Below are 15,896 nucleotides of genomic sequence, written 5' to 3' on the forward strand. Positions count from 1 at the left end.
CGTAAGATGTTGAAATTTTGGATTTGTTACTGTTGTAAAGTCTAGTTGTGCGCCTTCCCTTTTGATTGCCTTCGACTGGACCAAAAGTGTCCATAAAAAGCCCAAAATACAAATTTGTATGGATTTTGAACTTTTTCTTAACTGCAATAATAAACCTTCATTGAGAGCTTTTCAACGATACATCATAAGTAGTACTTATTTTCATTAGTTCCAGAGGTATAGCCAAATAAAATTTTAATTAATGAAATATTTGGATTTTAAAACAGGAAGGCACATCGGTTCAAATGGGACTTCATCTCCTTTTTTTAATTTAAATATATTGATTTATTAATAATTATTAACCTGAGATTGTAAAAAAAAATATAATAATTAATAATTCAATAATAACAATAAAAAAATAGAAAATATCAAAAGTTATTAGTGGTATAACATTTTATGTACTTTCATTTTTAAAAAAAATATGTATATGTAGTTTAATAGTCATGTGGTGCCCACATCAGATTTTTTTTAAATGTCTCCTTAAGGCATAAAACTTAAAAAAAAAAAACAATTATATTAGATTATTTTTTATTGATCTATATATTTCCCCCTTTTTAGTTATAAAAATATATATCGATACAGCCGGGAAAGAAAAGTACAAAAAAAAAAAATATTATTATTCATATATAATTTAATTTAGGAATTTAAAATTCAGTGGATTATTTAATTAATTTTTATTTAGGTATTGCATAATCAGTAGTTTTAAAATAGGTACAATTTGAATAAAGTGCTTTTGATAACACGTGATTTGTGCACTTGATCGCACTGATAGAGAAAGAATGATTTCCTGTAGAATTCATTCACAGCTCAGCAGCTACTCGTATTCGGTGAAGTGATCACAAGTAGTAGTTCCTCTTTCTCCTCCCTCTATACCTACCCATCGGTTAATTAGATCCTTATAGCCGATATCAATTAAGTGCTAAAAGGAAATGCTTATAATCTGGTCCTTGACAATCAGTTGGATAGTAATGCTCGTGATCTGTTTTATTCAATGTTAATACATTTCTAAAATTAATTCCGTTGTTCAATATCTAGTCGTATAAAACAGTACTAAAGTAAATACGGTTTACTTTATTTTAAGAAAAATATTTTTAGAATTATTTATTTATTGTCTTATTTTTCCATAATACTCTTTGACAATGGAAAAGCAGTAAATAATTTTTTCTTAATTTTAATTAAAAGTACTACAAAATTTTGTTCTTTTATTAAAAAAATATGAAAAAAGATTTTTCTTTATATTGAACATTTCGATTATACTATTGACATTTCTGCTTCTCATATATGAATTAACTTTTACTACGCTAAATTTTTTAAGTTTAATGCTTTCAGTTTAAAAAAACCTTTACTCTATCCTCTATTCCCTATTTATTTGCTATAAAAACACTATTACAAAAATGTTTCGTTACATAGTAACTATTAAATAGAATTACCTAATTTACGTCTTAGAAAGGCACAAACTTGTTTTTGGTAAGTACGTACAGAAATGAATTTTTAATCCAACGAATAAATTTGTGTTAAATTATTTTTAAAAAAATATTATTTTTTAAAATTATATATAAAATTATATGAACCAATTTTATTATTTAATAATGAAGATAACTCATGCTTGGTTGTAAAATAATAATAATAATAATTCTTAATATCATAATAATACTCGTCTTAAATTTTATCTGACTAGAGTAAAATTGTATTATGGATGAAAGAACATAAGTAAATTTCGTTTGTGAAAATGGCAGTTTACCACAAAACTGCTGATTTTAACGTGTTATACGCTGAAAGTGTGAATAAAAGCAAATTACTTATCAAAGAATTTTCTCCAAAAAATAATAACATTGAATTGAAATTAAATATATATGTTTTGGCAAAGAAACATCAAAACATAATAATGGGTGAGATGGTACAATTTTTAATTAAAAAAAAAATAATTATTTTTCTTATTATAAATTAATTCTTATATAAAAATTAATTATAATTCTTATTTTTTTAAAGTTTAAATACTAACTTTAAAAAAATAAGAATTATAAAAACTAGCATCATATACCTTTTAAAATATAATCTACCTACAGTAATAAAACTAAAAACTAGTTTTATAAATATGATAACATTGATTTGATTATTAAATCGTGTACTTTCTAAAATAAAATTGATTACTTTTTTTCTTCGTAAAATAATTCTTTGAGTGGAAATTACAAAAGATTTTATCAAAAGTAAGCGATTTTATCTTTATCCATATAACTTTTTTCCTTTCTTTTTAACGTCATACTGAGCGCATAAACGTAAAAATTCTGTTTTATCAAGAGATGACGGCTTACTTCTAAGTATTCGTATTTAAATTAAGCATTACAAATAGTTAAGATTTCAATCAAATAATGCTGATTAGATATTCAGCAAGTTTCGTTAAAAAACGGTTATATTCGTGTGTAATCCAATACAAAAATAAGATGATCATGGCAAAAACTTGAAATAATGAACTTTTGCTTAATTTTTAGAAAAAATATTACGAAAACATGAAAACAAAACTATTTTTAGCAGTTTGTAAATAAATATTAAATTATATACACAATATATAAGTAGCGTAAGCGATAAAATTTACAAGGTGAGCTAAAATCCTGAAATCATTAATTCACTGAAGTGGGAAATTATTAAGTTGACACTAACGGGTGGATTGGTAATTCTTGACCTGTAGCAATAACGTATGCGTTTTTTTTTGTCTTCAGTCATTTGACTGGTTTGATGCAGCTCTCCAAGATTCCCTATCTAGTGCTAGGCGTTTCATTTCAGTATACCCTCTACATCCTACATCCCTAACAATTTGTTTTACATATTCCAAACGTGGCCTGCCTACACAATTTTTCCCTTCTACCTGTCCTTCCAATATTAAAGCGACTATTCCAGGATGCCTTAGTATGTGGCCTATAAGTCTGTCTCTTTTTTAACTATATTTTTTCAAATGCTTCTTTCTTCATCTATTTGCCGCAATACCTCTTCATTTGTCACTTTATCCACCCATCTGATTTTTAACATTCTCCTATAGCACCACATTTCAAAAGCTTCTAATCTTTTCTTCTCAGATACTCCGATCGTCCAAGTTTCACTTCCATATAAAGCGACATTCCAAACATACACTTTCAAAAATCTTTTCCTGACATTTAAATTAATATTTGATGTAAACAAATTATATTTCCTACTGAAGGCTCGTTTAGCTTGTGCTATTCGGCATTTTATATCGCTCCTGCTTCGTCCATCTTTAGTAATTCTACCTCCCAAATAACAAAATTCTTCTACCTCCATAAACTTTTCTCCTCCTATTTTCACATTCAGTGGTCCATCTTTGTTATTTCTATTACATTTCATTACTTTTGTTTTGTTCTTGTTTATTTTCATGCGATAGTTCTTGCGTAGGACTTCATCTATGCCGTTCATTGTTTCTTCTAAATCCTATTTACTCTCGGCTAGAATTACTATATCATCAGCAAATCGTAGCATCTTTTTTTTTTCACCTTGTACTGTTACTCCGAATCTAAATTGTTCTTTAACATCATTAACTGCTAGTTCCATGTAAAGATTAAAAAGTAACGGAGATAGGGAACATCCTTGTCGGACTCCCTTTCTTATTACGGCTTCTTTCTTATGTTCTTCAATTGTTACTGTTGCTGTTTGGTTCCTGTACATGTTAGCAATTGTTCTTCTATCTCTGTATTTGAACCTAATTTTTTTAAAATGCTGAACATTTTATTCCAGTCTACGTTATCGAATGCCTTTTCTAGGTCTATAAACGCCAAGTATGTTGGTTTGTTTTTCTTTAATCTTCCTTCTACTATTAATCTGAGGCCTAAAATTGCTTCCCTTGTCCCTATACTTTTCCTGAAACCAAATTGGTCTTCTCCTAACACTTCCTCCACTCTCTTCTCAATTCTTCTGTATAGAATTCTAGTTAAGATTTTTGATGCATGACTAGTTAAACTAATTGTTCTGTATTCTTCACATTTATCTGCCCCTGCTTTCTTTGATATCATGACTATAACACTTTTTTTGAAGTCTGACGGAAATTCCCCTTTTTCATAAATATTACACACCAGTTTGTATAATCTATCAATCGCTTCCTCACCTGCACTGCGCAGTAATTATACAGGTATTCCGTCTATTCCAGGAGCCTTTCTGCCATTTAAATCCTTTAATGCTCTCTTAAATTCAGATCTCAGTATTATTTCTCCCCTTTCATCCTCTTCGACTTCCTCTTCTTCATCTATAACACCATTTTCTAATTTATTTCCTCCGTATAACCCTTCTATATATTCCACCAACCTATCATTTCGTATTACAAATCGGTCTACCATCTTTGTTTAACTCATTATTAGATTTTTATTCATGTAACTCAAAATTTTCCTTAACTTTTGTGTATGCTCCGTCTATTTTACCAATGTTCATTTCTCTTTCCACTTCTGAACACTTTTCTTTAATCCACTCTTCTTTCGCCAGTTTGCACTTCCTTTTTATAGCATTTCTTAATTGCCGATAGTTCCTTTTACTTTCTTCATCACTAGCATTCTTATATTTTCTACGTTCATCCATCAGCTGCAATATATCGCCTGAAACCCAAGGTTTTCTACCAGTTCTCTTTATTCCGCCTAAGTTTGCTTCTGCTGATTTAAGAATTTCCTTTTTAACATTCTCCCATTCTTCTTCTACATTTTCTATCTTATCTTTTTTACTCAGACCTCTTGCGATGTTCTCCTCAAAAATCTTCTTTACCTCCTCTTCCTCAAGCTTCTCTAAATTCCACCGATTCATCTGACACCTTTTCTTCAGGTTTTTAAACCCCAATCTACATTTCATTATCACCAAATTATGGTCGCTATCAATGTCTGCTCCAGGGTAAGTTTTGCAGTCAACGAGTTGATTTCTAAATCTTTGCTTAACCATGATATAATCTATCTGATACCTTGCAGTATCGCCTGACTTTTTGCAAGTGTATATTCTTCTATTATGATTTTTAAATTGGGTGTTGGCAATTACTAAATTATACTTCGTGCAAAACTCTGTAAGTCGGTCCCCTCTTTCATTCCTTTTGCCCAGCCCGTATTCACCCACTATATTTCCTTCCTTGCCTTTTCCAATGCTTGCATTCCAATCTCAAACTATTATTAAATTTTCATCTCTTTTTACGTATGCGTAACAATCAAGTAATCTCTCCTTATTCTCTGTTATTGGCAGGTTGCTAAAAAAAGACTATCATGCGTTTTACATAATCTTAATGGGCATTAATTCTTGACAGTTTTTTTTTAAACCAAACGTACTCGATCAAAAGTCTTCAATTTCCTGCATAGTCGCTCGCTTTAAAAAAACCGTTGCTGAAGATGAACAAAAACAGTCCGGCCGGCCAACAGTTTTAAATGACAAATCTTTAGTCAATGCACCCTGTGAACAATCATATCGAAAGTTAATAAGAAGGCTTTATTAGCAGATTGGATTGTCGTGGGAGTTTTCGCAAAGCCATAAAAAATTAAAATTGTAACGGTATTCACTTCGTGCAAGAATTACGGAACCCAGTCATGATAAAAGGCTCAATTTTTTTCAAATGGTTTAGGTGTTTTGTTCGCGGCAATATTTGGATCTTGGATAAAATTTAATTTAGTGACGAGGCATGGTTTCATCTAAGTGGTTACGTAAACAGCTAGAATAACCAATACTGGACTAGAGAGAACCCTCAAGTTTTCCACCAGACAATATTATATTCAGAAAAGATCTGATTTTACCGCGTAAAATCTTGGAAGAGAATAAAGGGTTCTATATTATTCACGGAAATAGTAACATCGTAACGCTAAGCAAAATGTAACTGACTTCATAGCACTCTTAGCAGAAAATGAACGCGATTGATGGCTGCAGCAAAACGGTACAACACCCCGCACAACGAATAACACAATTTCGCTGCTATTTGAGTTCTTTGGGAGAAAGTGGTTTGTAGGCCACCTCCCAAGGATTTTTTCTTTAGGGGTTATTTAAAAGAAGTGTTCAGAAATAATCCTCTCCCAACTGATTGCTGAAATAGAACATTGGAGTCGAGATATTCTATATCAGCCCAGCTACCAAGTGGCTGCCAACATGAAGAAACGTATTAATGCCCGTATAACTGCAAGTGGAGAACATATCAGAATAATTATTATATCAGAATTACTGTAAGTTATGAAATTATTTAATATTTATATTTTTATTAACATTTAATAATTTTTTTCCATCTATCAGTTTCCATATATGTTTTTTTTGCGTAACTTTCGTTCACTCTGAATTAATTCGCTAATCTGCTTATACAAACTGCGAATGAAAGAAATTTCTTATTTATTTGAAATGCCAAAATAAAATTCAGTCTATTTTTAGTCAAATTTAATTTGCGGAATTCGTTTAGCTTTCTTTTATAAAGAACGTGATTTCTTCATCAACACAAAGTATTACTAATCAAATTATTATTTTTAGGTGATTAATGTACCAAAATGTAACATTTTTTAAAATACGTGAGTTTAAGATATTAAAGATTTTTGGGTGATTTATGGTATAAAAGGTATAATATTTTGCGAAATATAATACTTTGCAACGCAAAATATTATTTTTAAAGTTTTATTCTTTGATGATTAATGTAACAAAATATAAGCTAAAGGTCTGTGAGTTTATGTTGTAGAAATTTTGTAACGTATGAAAAATGTTAACTCTGAATGGGATTCGGTATCTGGGACCTTCCATTGTAAAAGGCTGAAATAGTGTCTCTCTTATCGATTCACTCATCACAAGAGACAACTTACCAGTACAGTGTTCCTCAAAGTTTTTCAATAAAAATAGAGGTAAAGGATCATAAAAATCGACCTAATGGTTTTAGCACTTAGGGAATATCAGAATATTTAACTACCAAAATACTACCGGGCACTCAGATTTATATATACTGAGATTTTACAATAGAAAAAAGTAATAATTTCTATCACGATCTGTTAAGTAAATTGTAAAATTTATACAAATTCATCTGTATTAGATATACTGTCTTAACATAAAAACATAAAATGAAGTAAAAACAGTCCAAACGACAATATTTTGGGATATTTATACAAAACAGAAATTTTATAAAACGCTTCAAAATTTTATCCTCTAACTTTGTGATAAAAATTAAAATTACTTCCACTACGTCAATGTCTCATTTAAAAAAAATAATCAATAAAAAATTTCAGGTCAATAGATGGAAAAACTTGAAAGTTAAAGAAAAAATTATAGAATATCTGATTAACTCGTCGCAAATCAGTTGTTAGAAGCTAGTAGCTTTTAAACGGGTTTTAATTCTAAACAGTGGAAACAGGTATAATTTGGTGGCTGGGATCTAATTAACCACACGTCTCAGGAATGGTTGGCTACAAGACTACAGTTCTGTACAAGACTACTTCTTTTACATGTCATCAGTGGCGGCTCGTAGCTAAACTTAGTGAGGGAGCTGCTCCAGAAAATTTTTTTCTGGGCCTTTTCAAGGCCATGGTTAAAGTTTTCTGTAACATAAAAGAACCGAAAAAAAAATCAAATAGAACAGCTGGAAGCAGGATAATAATCTAACTTTACACTTTATCACATTCAAGAATATGGTACACGGTTTTTAAGCACATTGTGCTTAAAATAAATAATAAAATGTCAATACAGATAATATTTTTTAGTATTATTACATAATAATAAAATTTCCGCTTAAAAATAGTCCAATGGTGCTTGGCGACAGTGCCCTCTCTCCCTCGCAGCTTCCTATGTGCACATGCACACAGCAACCAAACCCCACGCTGCTGGAACTGTGAAGCGCACAGTTCCGTACAAAGATTTTTGTATTTTTTTCATAAACTGGGGGATGGCTACTGACATTAAGCTTAAGGATTATATATTGTACAAATAAAAAGAAAGAATTAAAGAAAACAGGACTCATTTTATTAAATTTTATCGATAATATAAAGTGGAAATACGGAGTGCTGCAGTTCCTCATTGCCTATACGCCACTGCATGTTATACAAATCATCTTCATCTTATTGAACCATGGGGGGGGGGGGCGGCTTATTGTTCACTAGTTGAACAGATTGCAACGTACACATTAGGAAAATAAAGGGTATACCTATTTTTGGGAGCATGGGGATTATTATATCTTTTTGATAAGTTTTCAATAAAACTATTTCCGCTCTGATGACTGTTTTAAAATCAGAAGTTGGCAGGTGAAATCGCTGGAGTTAATAGAATTCCTATTTTTAATGATGGGTTTGGTTTGTTGGATTGTGTTGTTCCTTTAACCTATGATAACAGTAAAAAAATGCTTTCTGAGATAATACAAATTCATTTATATATATATATATATATATATATATATACATAAAAATAATAATAATAATAAACTTTCATTTCTGTAGCTGGAAACGTAAAAGTTTAATATTTATATATTTTTTTTAAAAATAATTAAATTTTAATTTGTAGGAGATGGACTTAACAAATTAAAAAATATATAAAAATATATCGAAATTATTTCCATTGTTATTTCTGATTTAGTTATTTTGTAATATAAAACAATAAAACACACGCGTGAATACAATTTCCGTAAAATGTAACACTGATATATAAAATGTTATAAGAGAGCGCCATACAAATTATATAAAAATTTTGTAATTAAAATATAACCTAGTTTTGAATTAAAATGATTGATTTTGGAACTTTCCAAAGGTCCGAGAATCCAGGGGAAACGTAGAGAAATCAACGGAGATCAAAAGGAAGAAGTCCTTCAGCAACAAAAAAAGGTAATGCAACTAGTGATAAAACAAAAAGGAGTGAATTAGGCTCAGACTAAAAAATTCCATCGGGAAGATCTTTGCAAGACTTTTACATCCAGTCAGTAGAATAGGTGGTATAAGAAATTAATTGTACTATAACATACTTAATTTGTAAACATTCTGTGGTGTAAAATAATATTTAAATGTAGAACTTACCACCATTCGGCTCCCTTGATCTTCGATAAATTTCCACTAAGATAGATGCGTAGCAGAATATTATGACTAGAAGTGGAATTCCATACATCATGATCATTCCAAAAGTAAAATAAAGGAACTCATGAAGACTTGGTTTTTTAGACTGAGCATTAAGTTGCGTTTCAAACCAAACTGTTAGACACTGTTCGTACCAAACCATTTTTGGATGACTTACCACACGAAATACAAATATCTGGAAAAAAGTCATTAAACACAATTAATTTTGTTCTACAAAATAATAATCCTACAATACTGTTAAAGGCCTAGTAGTTAATCTTACATAAAAAAAACCAAAAACAAAACATTAATTTTAATAAAATAAAGTGGAATCTAGGTACTTATTTAAGTATTAAGAGGGGATTAGATTTAGATTTAGGGGTTAGAAAAGGCTTAGATTTACATGAGATGTACTACAAACTCAGGTTTTTTTTTTATTTCATCAATTAAGAAGAAATGTTTTCAAACAGAAAAAGATGCACAGGTTAATATATTACACAGATGTCAATGATTGAGTAATTCTACAGCACCCGATAACCTTAGGACGGATAATAATGTCCGTTAATCCAAAATCTAAAGAAAATCCCACGGGAGAAAAAAATTAGAATTGTAAAAAAAAGTATTTTTAAAAAGGGACTATAAATCAAGACAAAATAAACTTGCTTAAAGAGTGATTAAAAATTCTCAAGATAATGAATTCCAATCTAAACAAAATTAAGAGTTAGAGGTACCTAACAATAACGAACGCGTTTTTATTAAACCTGAAGTCAATAAGATGATCTTCAAACAATCTCATAACTATCACAGTCAAAATTATATTATACACCATATGGAAAATATCCGTATACACCATTATATCCAGATGACCCGTTCAGGGGTCCTCCTGTCTGTTTCAACTTTCACGGACACAATTCTGCAAGGTCTAGGAATTGTCCTATTTATAAACAGAAAGTAGTCGCCAGTACAGAAGGTCAGCTACTTTGACGCAAAAAAAATTGTTCGTGACAGAACGCCAAAGATAGCTTCATACGCACAATTTGCGGCCGGTCCTGCAGCACCTACAGCTTCTTTAAAATCACAAGATGTGCTCTCAGAATTGGCACCAGCTTTTGCTTAGATGGTCGAACATACCATCCAGGATAAAATGAAGAGTCGACCATCAAGAGGAAATAGTCCAAAATAGTCGCAGAAAAAAGTAGTAGTTTCCAATGAAAAGCGCTCCGTAAAGCTAAATTTGAGCCTACAATTTTAATCCCATGACAAGCCTGTTTATTAAATGATCTCTATTGACCAGACAAGCCTACTGACTACGTGCCCGTGTTTTTAACCGGCAGGGAAAGGGAAACGTATGTTTTTTTTTGATAATAATAATAATAATAATAATGCCCTGAGGTAGGTAATCCCCACGTCCCGAACACAACATCTATGTTTCACGTCCAGGGAGGGCGGTAAAAGCTATAATTATGTACAATACTTAAAGCTGGCTAACGGGGATTTGAGTAAACTCCTCGGATATATTATTTTTTTTGACATGTTTCCATCTTCAGGTCATCAGATGGATGGGACCTTTTGATTACCTGCAGGATATGAACAATTAAATGATTAGGAAGCGGACACATACCAAATTTAGAGCTGGCGATGTGGCGGCCAGGGTCAATGTTATTGCAGGTGTAACGGAGACCTTTCCGTTGTCCACATGCCCCCTGCGATGGCAAGCATGTAGCAATGGTGCCCATGTATGTCGGTGCATGGGAGCTCTGAAAGCTTCGGTGAGTAGGAGTCTGGAGTCAGTGCAGAGATTGCGCATCCGCTCTCTGCCAGGACATATGCCGGTTCCACCGGAGTACCGCATCGGACCTCCAAGGTTAGTAGCCCTGGATTGGGGGTGTACCCCGGGGGCTAGCATTGCTACAGAAGGGATAAACGTTCATGAACATTAAACAAACAAACGTGGCAGAGGGTGCACGTAAACACCCTCGTTTAGAAACCTCCGATTCGCCACAAGCGAAGAGGAAAAAGAGCAAGGAGTCAGATAAAATTAAGAGAGATGCTGACAAAATCAGTAAGGAATTGAGAAAGTCTTTGTTTGGAAACATTCCTCCCAAACCATGATTTTTAATTATTACAAAGGAGAATGGAAACTTTCAAAAAGTTAGTCCATTTTTAATCGCAAGAGAAATAACAAATTGTGCTGGTGGTTCTGTCAAGGAAATTCGTAAAACTTTTAATGGATTGCATGTCGAAACCATCAACGACATGCAAAGCCAGAAAGTTCAGGCGTTGAAGAAGATCGGTGAATTTGCGGTTCCTGTTCAACCGCATAACACACTTAACTCATCCAGAGGAGTAGTTGTTTGTTGCGATCTTCTTAATTGTACAGAAGAAGAAATTGTACCAGAAATGTCGAGTCAGGGAGTGACTCAGTGTCGCAGACTAACCATGCGAAGAAATGGTGAAGCTGTTCCTTCGGCCTCGCATAGTTTAACATTTAATAGGTCGAACCTTCCTGAAAAGGTACGAGCTGGCATCCATCGGCTTGATGTACCAGCATTTATTCCGCAGCCGATTAGATGTTTTAAGTGTCAACGATTCGGACACACAGCAGCTAGATGTGAAGCGCAGGAAATATGTATATGTGGAGAGAAAACACATGAGGGTGACCCATGTAAAGACCCTCCAATCTGCGTTAACTGTAAAGGGCATCACAACTGTCGTTCAAGGAACTTCCCTACATATAAATTAGAAACAGCCATTCAGGAAGTTAAAACGCTTCAGAAGGTCAGTTATCCTGAAGCGAAGAAAATTGTTAATCAGCGTACACCACAACCATCGACTTCTTATGCAGAAGCAGCGGCTGCCCCTTCCACATCTAAAATTAATGTGGAGCAGTTGCTTAACACTGGCACCAAGTCTTGCGACAATGATTGAAAGAATCATTGATTCAAAGATTGAGTCGACTCATCAGAGAAAACAAAGTAAAGATGAGAAGGCTCATCCCCGGACTGACGCCGTTGACATGAGAGACGCACGAGCGCCGTTTAAAAAACCAGCTAAATCTGCGATTGTAAAGCCACCAACTAACTAAAAATTAAAAATCTTGACTTATCTGACAAAGAGAAACAGATCACTCCGTCATGTAGTCACACACCTAAAGAAATTGTGACAAGGAAATCCGAGTCTACCGAAATGGAGGTGCAAGTTATTACTGAAAAAGCACCAGATAAAGATGATATAAAAACTGCAACAATGGAGCCTCCAAAAGCTCAAAGAACAGCTTCAGCGAGAGCATCTATTTCAGCTGGACCCAGCACTGCAGTAGAGATAGAATCCAGTTCATCAGCCGCGGAAAGTGCATCGCTTGCTAGTTTAGATTCAATAGAAACGATGCTAACTGCACCAACGATGTTTTTGTCTCCAGACGTCAGCCGCAGAACGTCACTGGCATCGGAAAGAGAGGAAGACGATGCCATGTCTGAGGCCTCAGATACGCTGTCATCAGAGGTTGAGGCCGTTAGAAGAATGGAGATCATATCCAAATTCTAACACCGTAGTATTGTATTGTCATCGAAGTTACATACGTGTACCAAATTTCATCGATTTTCATACGATAGATCAAAAGATATAGCAGTTGCAAGATTTGATAATAACTAAAGCAAGTTAAATAAAAGCTTATAAAAAATACATTTTTTTTAAGAATTATTTTGAAATTTAAGAAAGGAGAGTCGTGTGACGACATTTGTGTAAGTATTTAGAACTGTAACATGAATGACCTAAATGACTTATTTCAAAGATCTGGGTTTTAACAAAATTCTACAGTTTATAAATTGTGGTTTCTAAATCTTATAGCAAAAATCTGGTTTCAGTAACGCCGAAAATAATGAGTTTATGAAAACTTAAAAAAAAAACAAACCAGAATGACGGATGGTAGACGGCATTTTTTTAAAAACTTAAAAACTAAACATTATTTGAAATTTATTAATAAGTGTATGAATTAAATAAAAACTTAAAAAGGATATCAAAAATTTATTACAAAGTTTTTTAGTAATAATAGAAAAACACTTAATGCAGATCGTACAGAATTATTACGTAGATCATATAAATAAATTAAATATACTGGTTATATCCGTATAATTCATAAAAAGAATACATTAAACGACTTATCAATTTTGAGGCAGTTTCTACACCATGTTCGTCTTTAATCTCTGGTTACCAGTTAAACTTTTGCAACTCTGACAGTACCGATTTTTTATAGCTATTTTAAGGCTGCTGACTTCTTACTTAAAAGTAGGCTGTGGCAAACTAGAATTTTTCTCCCTTTCCTTAATAATTGTTTACACGGTATAATCATTACCGGGTAAGCAATTAAATAATATCAAGAGTAAGTGATAATGCCAGTAATGTTTATAGATGTAACCGGTGGTTATGTAATTCGACTGTAATTGTTAAGTTTATGCTTCTAAAAAATAAAATAAAAAAAAAGATTCTAGGGGTGGAAAGACAAAAAGTTAAAGATTTAAGGATAACTGAAAAAAAAATGAAATTTTAATTTCTTTAAAGTTATGCAAACTTTAAGTTATTATTTTTTTAAATCAGATATTAAAGAAAAAATACTAATGATATTTCTGTAAATGGCAACTATCCTATAAAATTTTGTAACTAGGTAAAACTCTTTTTGACATACGTATAATAAAATAAAAGTGGAGGCCGATAAACACAACATATACACAAACGCGTGCACGCTCAAGTACAATTTTTAAATTTACATTTTAGTATTTTTGACCTCAAAGTATTTTAAAATGTATCAAAAAATACAAAAATTCTCAAAAAGAATCGTATTTTTTTATAGTAAAACAGAAACTACTGTTCTGTGTTATTTGTTTAGTTGCTTATCATCTTACCAGGTATTGTACTGTCCAAAAATGTTCAAAAATCAAAAAAGGTAAAATAATTCGTGACAATTGATACCGGTAGATCACAGTAAATACTGCTTGGTAATCGATTATAATTATTAAAAGTAGATTAACATACAAGTACAACACCTGTAAGAACTTTTTCTATTGTGAAAAAAACAATAACAAAACAATAGATAATTTAAAATGATTATTTGCTGTGGTATTTTAAACATTTTTAATTTGTTATCATTTGGAAAGATGTTCATGTTATCTATCTTTTCATTATTACATCGATTTCCTTGGCAGAGTGGCTAAAGGCCGTCTCGGCCTTTCATCCAGGATCCCGGGTTCGAATCCCGGTAGGTATGGAATTTTTCATACTTTACAAAATTCTATTTTCTTATTCCCACGTACAAGCTTCAACAATTGGTGGATCACAAATTAAGGCACTCATTATAATGGATGAATATAAAAGCTAACAACAAATTGAATAAAATATTGTTGCTAACAGCTGGCTATTGATTAACATAACTAAGCTACGCACGCACCATCTGTTTACATTACTTATATAGTTGGCAAACATAACCTTAGTGTAAAACACACCTATTTTGTGATGCTGCTCCGATCAAGCTATTACCGTAGTTTCCTTTGATCTACCAAGTAAATGCTGGAGCAGAGTCGATTCTGGGATTCGGTATAATACGGACGTGTCTACTACATCTCCTAGATTCGCGGCCGTGTTTTGTTATAGTTTTATTTCGTTGGTGTTTGTTTGTAATTATTTTCATTGCTATGTATCCTTTAGTTTGTTTTAGTTAAGTTATAATTAGTTTAGCTTTTTTTCATGTAATGTTTTGAGTGACTGCGTTTTTGAGTTAATACGCGTTTGTTGTGATTTAATGTTTACTGTACGGTTAAGTTGTGTTTTATTTCGAGATAGTTTACGTTCATTTGCGTTTAATTAGTGTTAATTCATTTAGTGAGTTAATTGCGTTATAATTTTCTTTAGTGGCCCACGGTCGCTAGGAGATATTTACTCGTTGTTATGTACTGTTTTCTTTACACACAGCTGTTATAGTTTATTATTTTGAACTTGGAAAAGTTTTTTATATTTAGGTGTTTTAACATTTTAACATTTAAATTTAATATATTTAACATTTTTCTGTTTTTTGGATTTACTGTTGTGTTTGACGCATGTCTAAATTAATTTTGACTGCGATTCGATTGTTTTTCGGTTTGTTATTTGATTTATTTTATTGCTGTCAATCCTAGCCTACCGTTGCTACAAACGGTTGCAAAGTGCCCTACCATCCGTTGTTTACGTTTTGTTTTTCGTTTTGACTTTGTGAACTTTCTGCCAATTTTTCTGATGAGAGTGATGATGATGGAGAGTATGTGGAACATTTCCTACACTTTTCGCGAAGCCTGGCGAGGAAATGGGTGAAGAGCAGCTTGCAAAGAAATCTTCGGGAAACGGAGACTTCAGCTCTCTCTCCGAGTTGTGGAGAAGAAGAAGAAACCGAGGGGTAGCAGTAACAGTTCGTTCGTTCTCTAGGGAGGGTGTGTCTGACCGGGAGCGGTGTTGGCCGGGACAAGGTGTGTTCTAAATAAGGAAGTGGCGGATGACACTGCATGTGTGAGAGAGTGCAGTTTGTTGAGTACATGGAGCAGTTGATTTACTATCTTGGAGACCTGAACGATCTTGTACGCCAGAATCCTAACTCGAAGACTGAAATTAAGCAATGTACGAAGATACATGGCTTCTCTCGGATGGAAGTTTTCTAGGTCTGAAGAAATTTGGGAGAATGCTCTACCATTAAGGGTGGGAAGAGCTATACAAACGCGGGGAAGTGTGTCTACTAAGGAATTCAAGGCGGCGGCTACCCAAACTATTCATGAGGATCTAGATAAAGCTGTGGCCTAGTTAGGTGGTGGGTGACCTTATGCG

At 32.8% G+C, this 15,896-nt stretch overlaps 1 protein-coding gene across 5 annotated transcripts in view; it reads right to left on the bottom strand.

Annotated features, from left to right (window-relative positions):
• LOC142321764 (adipokinetic hormone/corazonin-related peptide receptor variant I-like) overlaps window positions 1-15,896 on the bottom strand; it is a 737,321-nt gene that overhangs the window by 113,833 nt on the left and 607,592 nt on the right. For all 5 annotated transcript variants that reach the window (XM_075360128.1, XM_075360129.1, XM_075360130.1 and 2 more), the window contains one exon: window positions 9,021-9,252. In XM_075360128.1, coding sequence (XP_075216243.1) covers window positions 9,021-9,252 — 232 coding nt within the window. The remainder of the gene's footprint in view (window positions 1-9,020; window positions 9,253-15,896) is intronic.

The sequence above is a fragment of the Lycorma delicatula genome, chromosome 3 (genome assembly GCF_047948215.1).
Source record: "Lycorma delicatula isolate Av1 chromosome 3, ASM4794821v1, whole genome shotgun sequence".
Taxonomy (NCBI): Eukaryota; Metazoa; Arthropoda; class Insecta; order Hemiptera; family Fulgoridae; genus Lycorma; species Lycorma delicatula.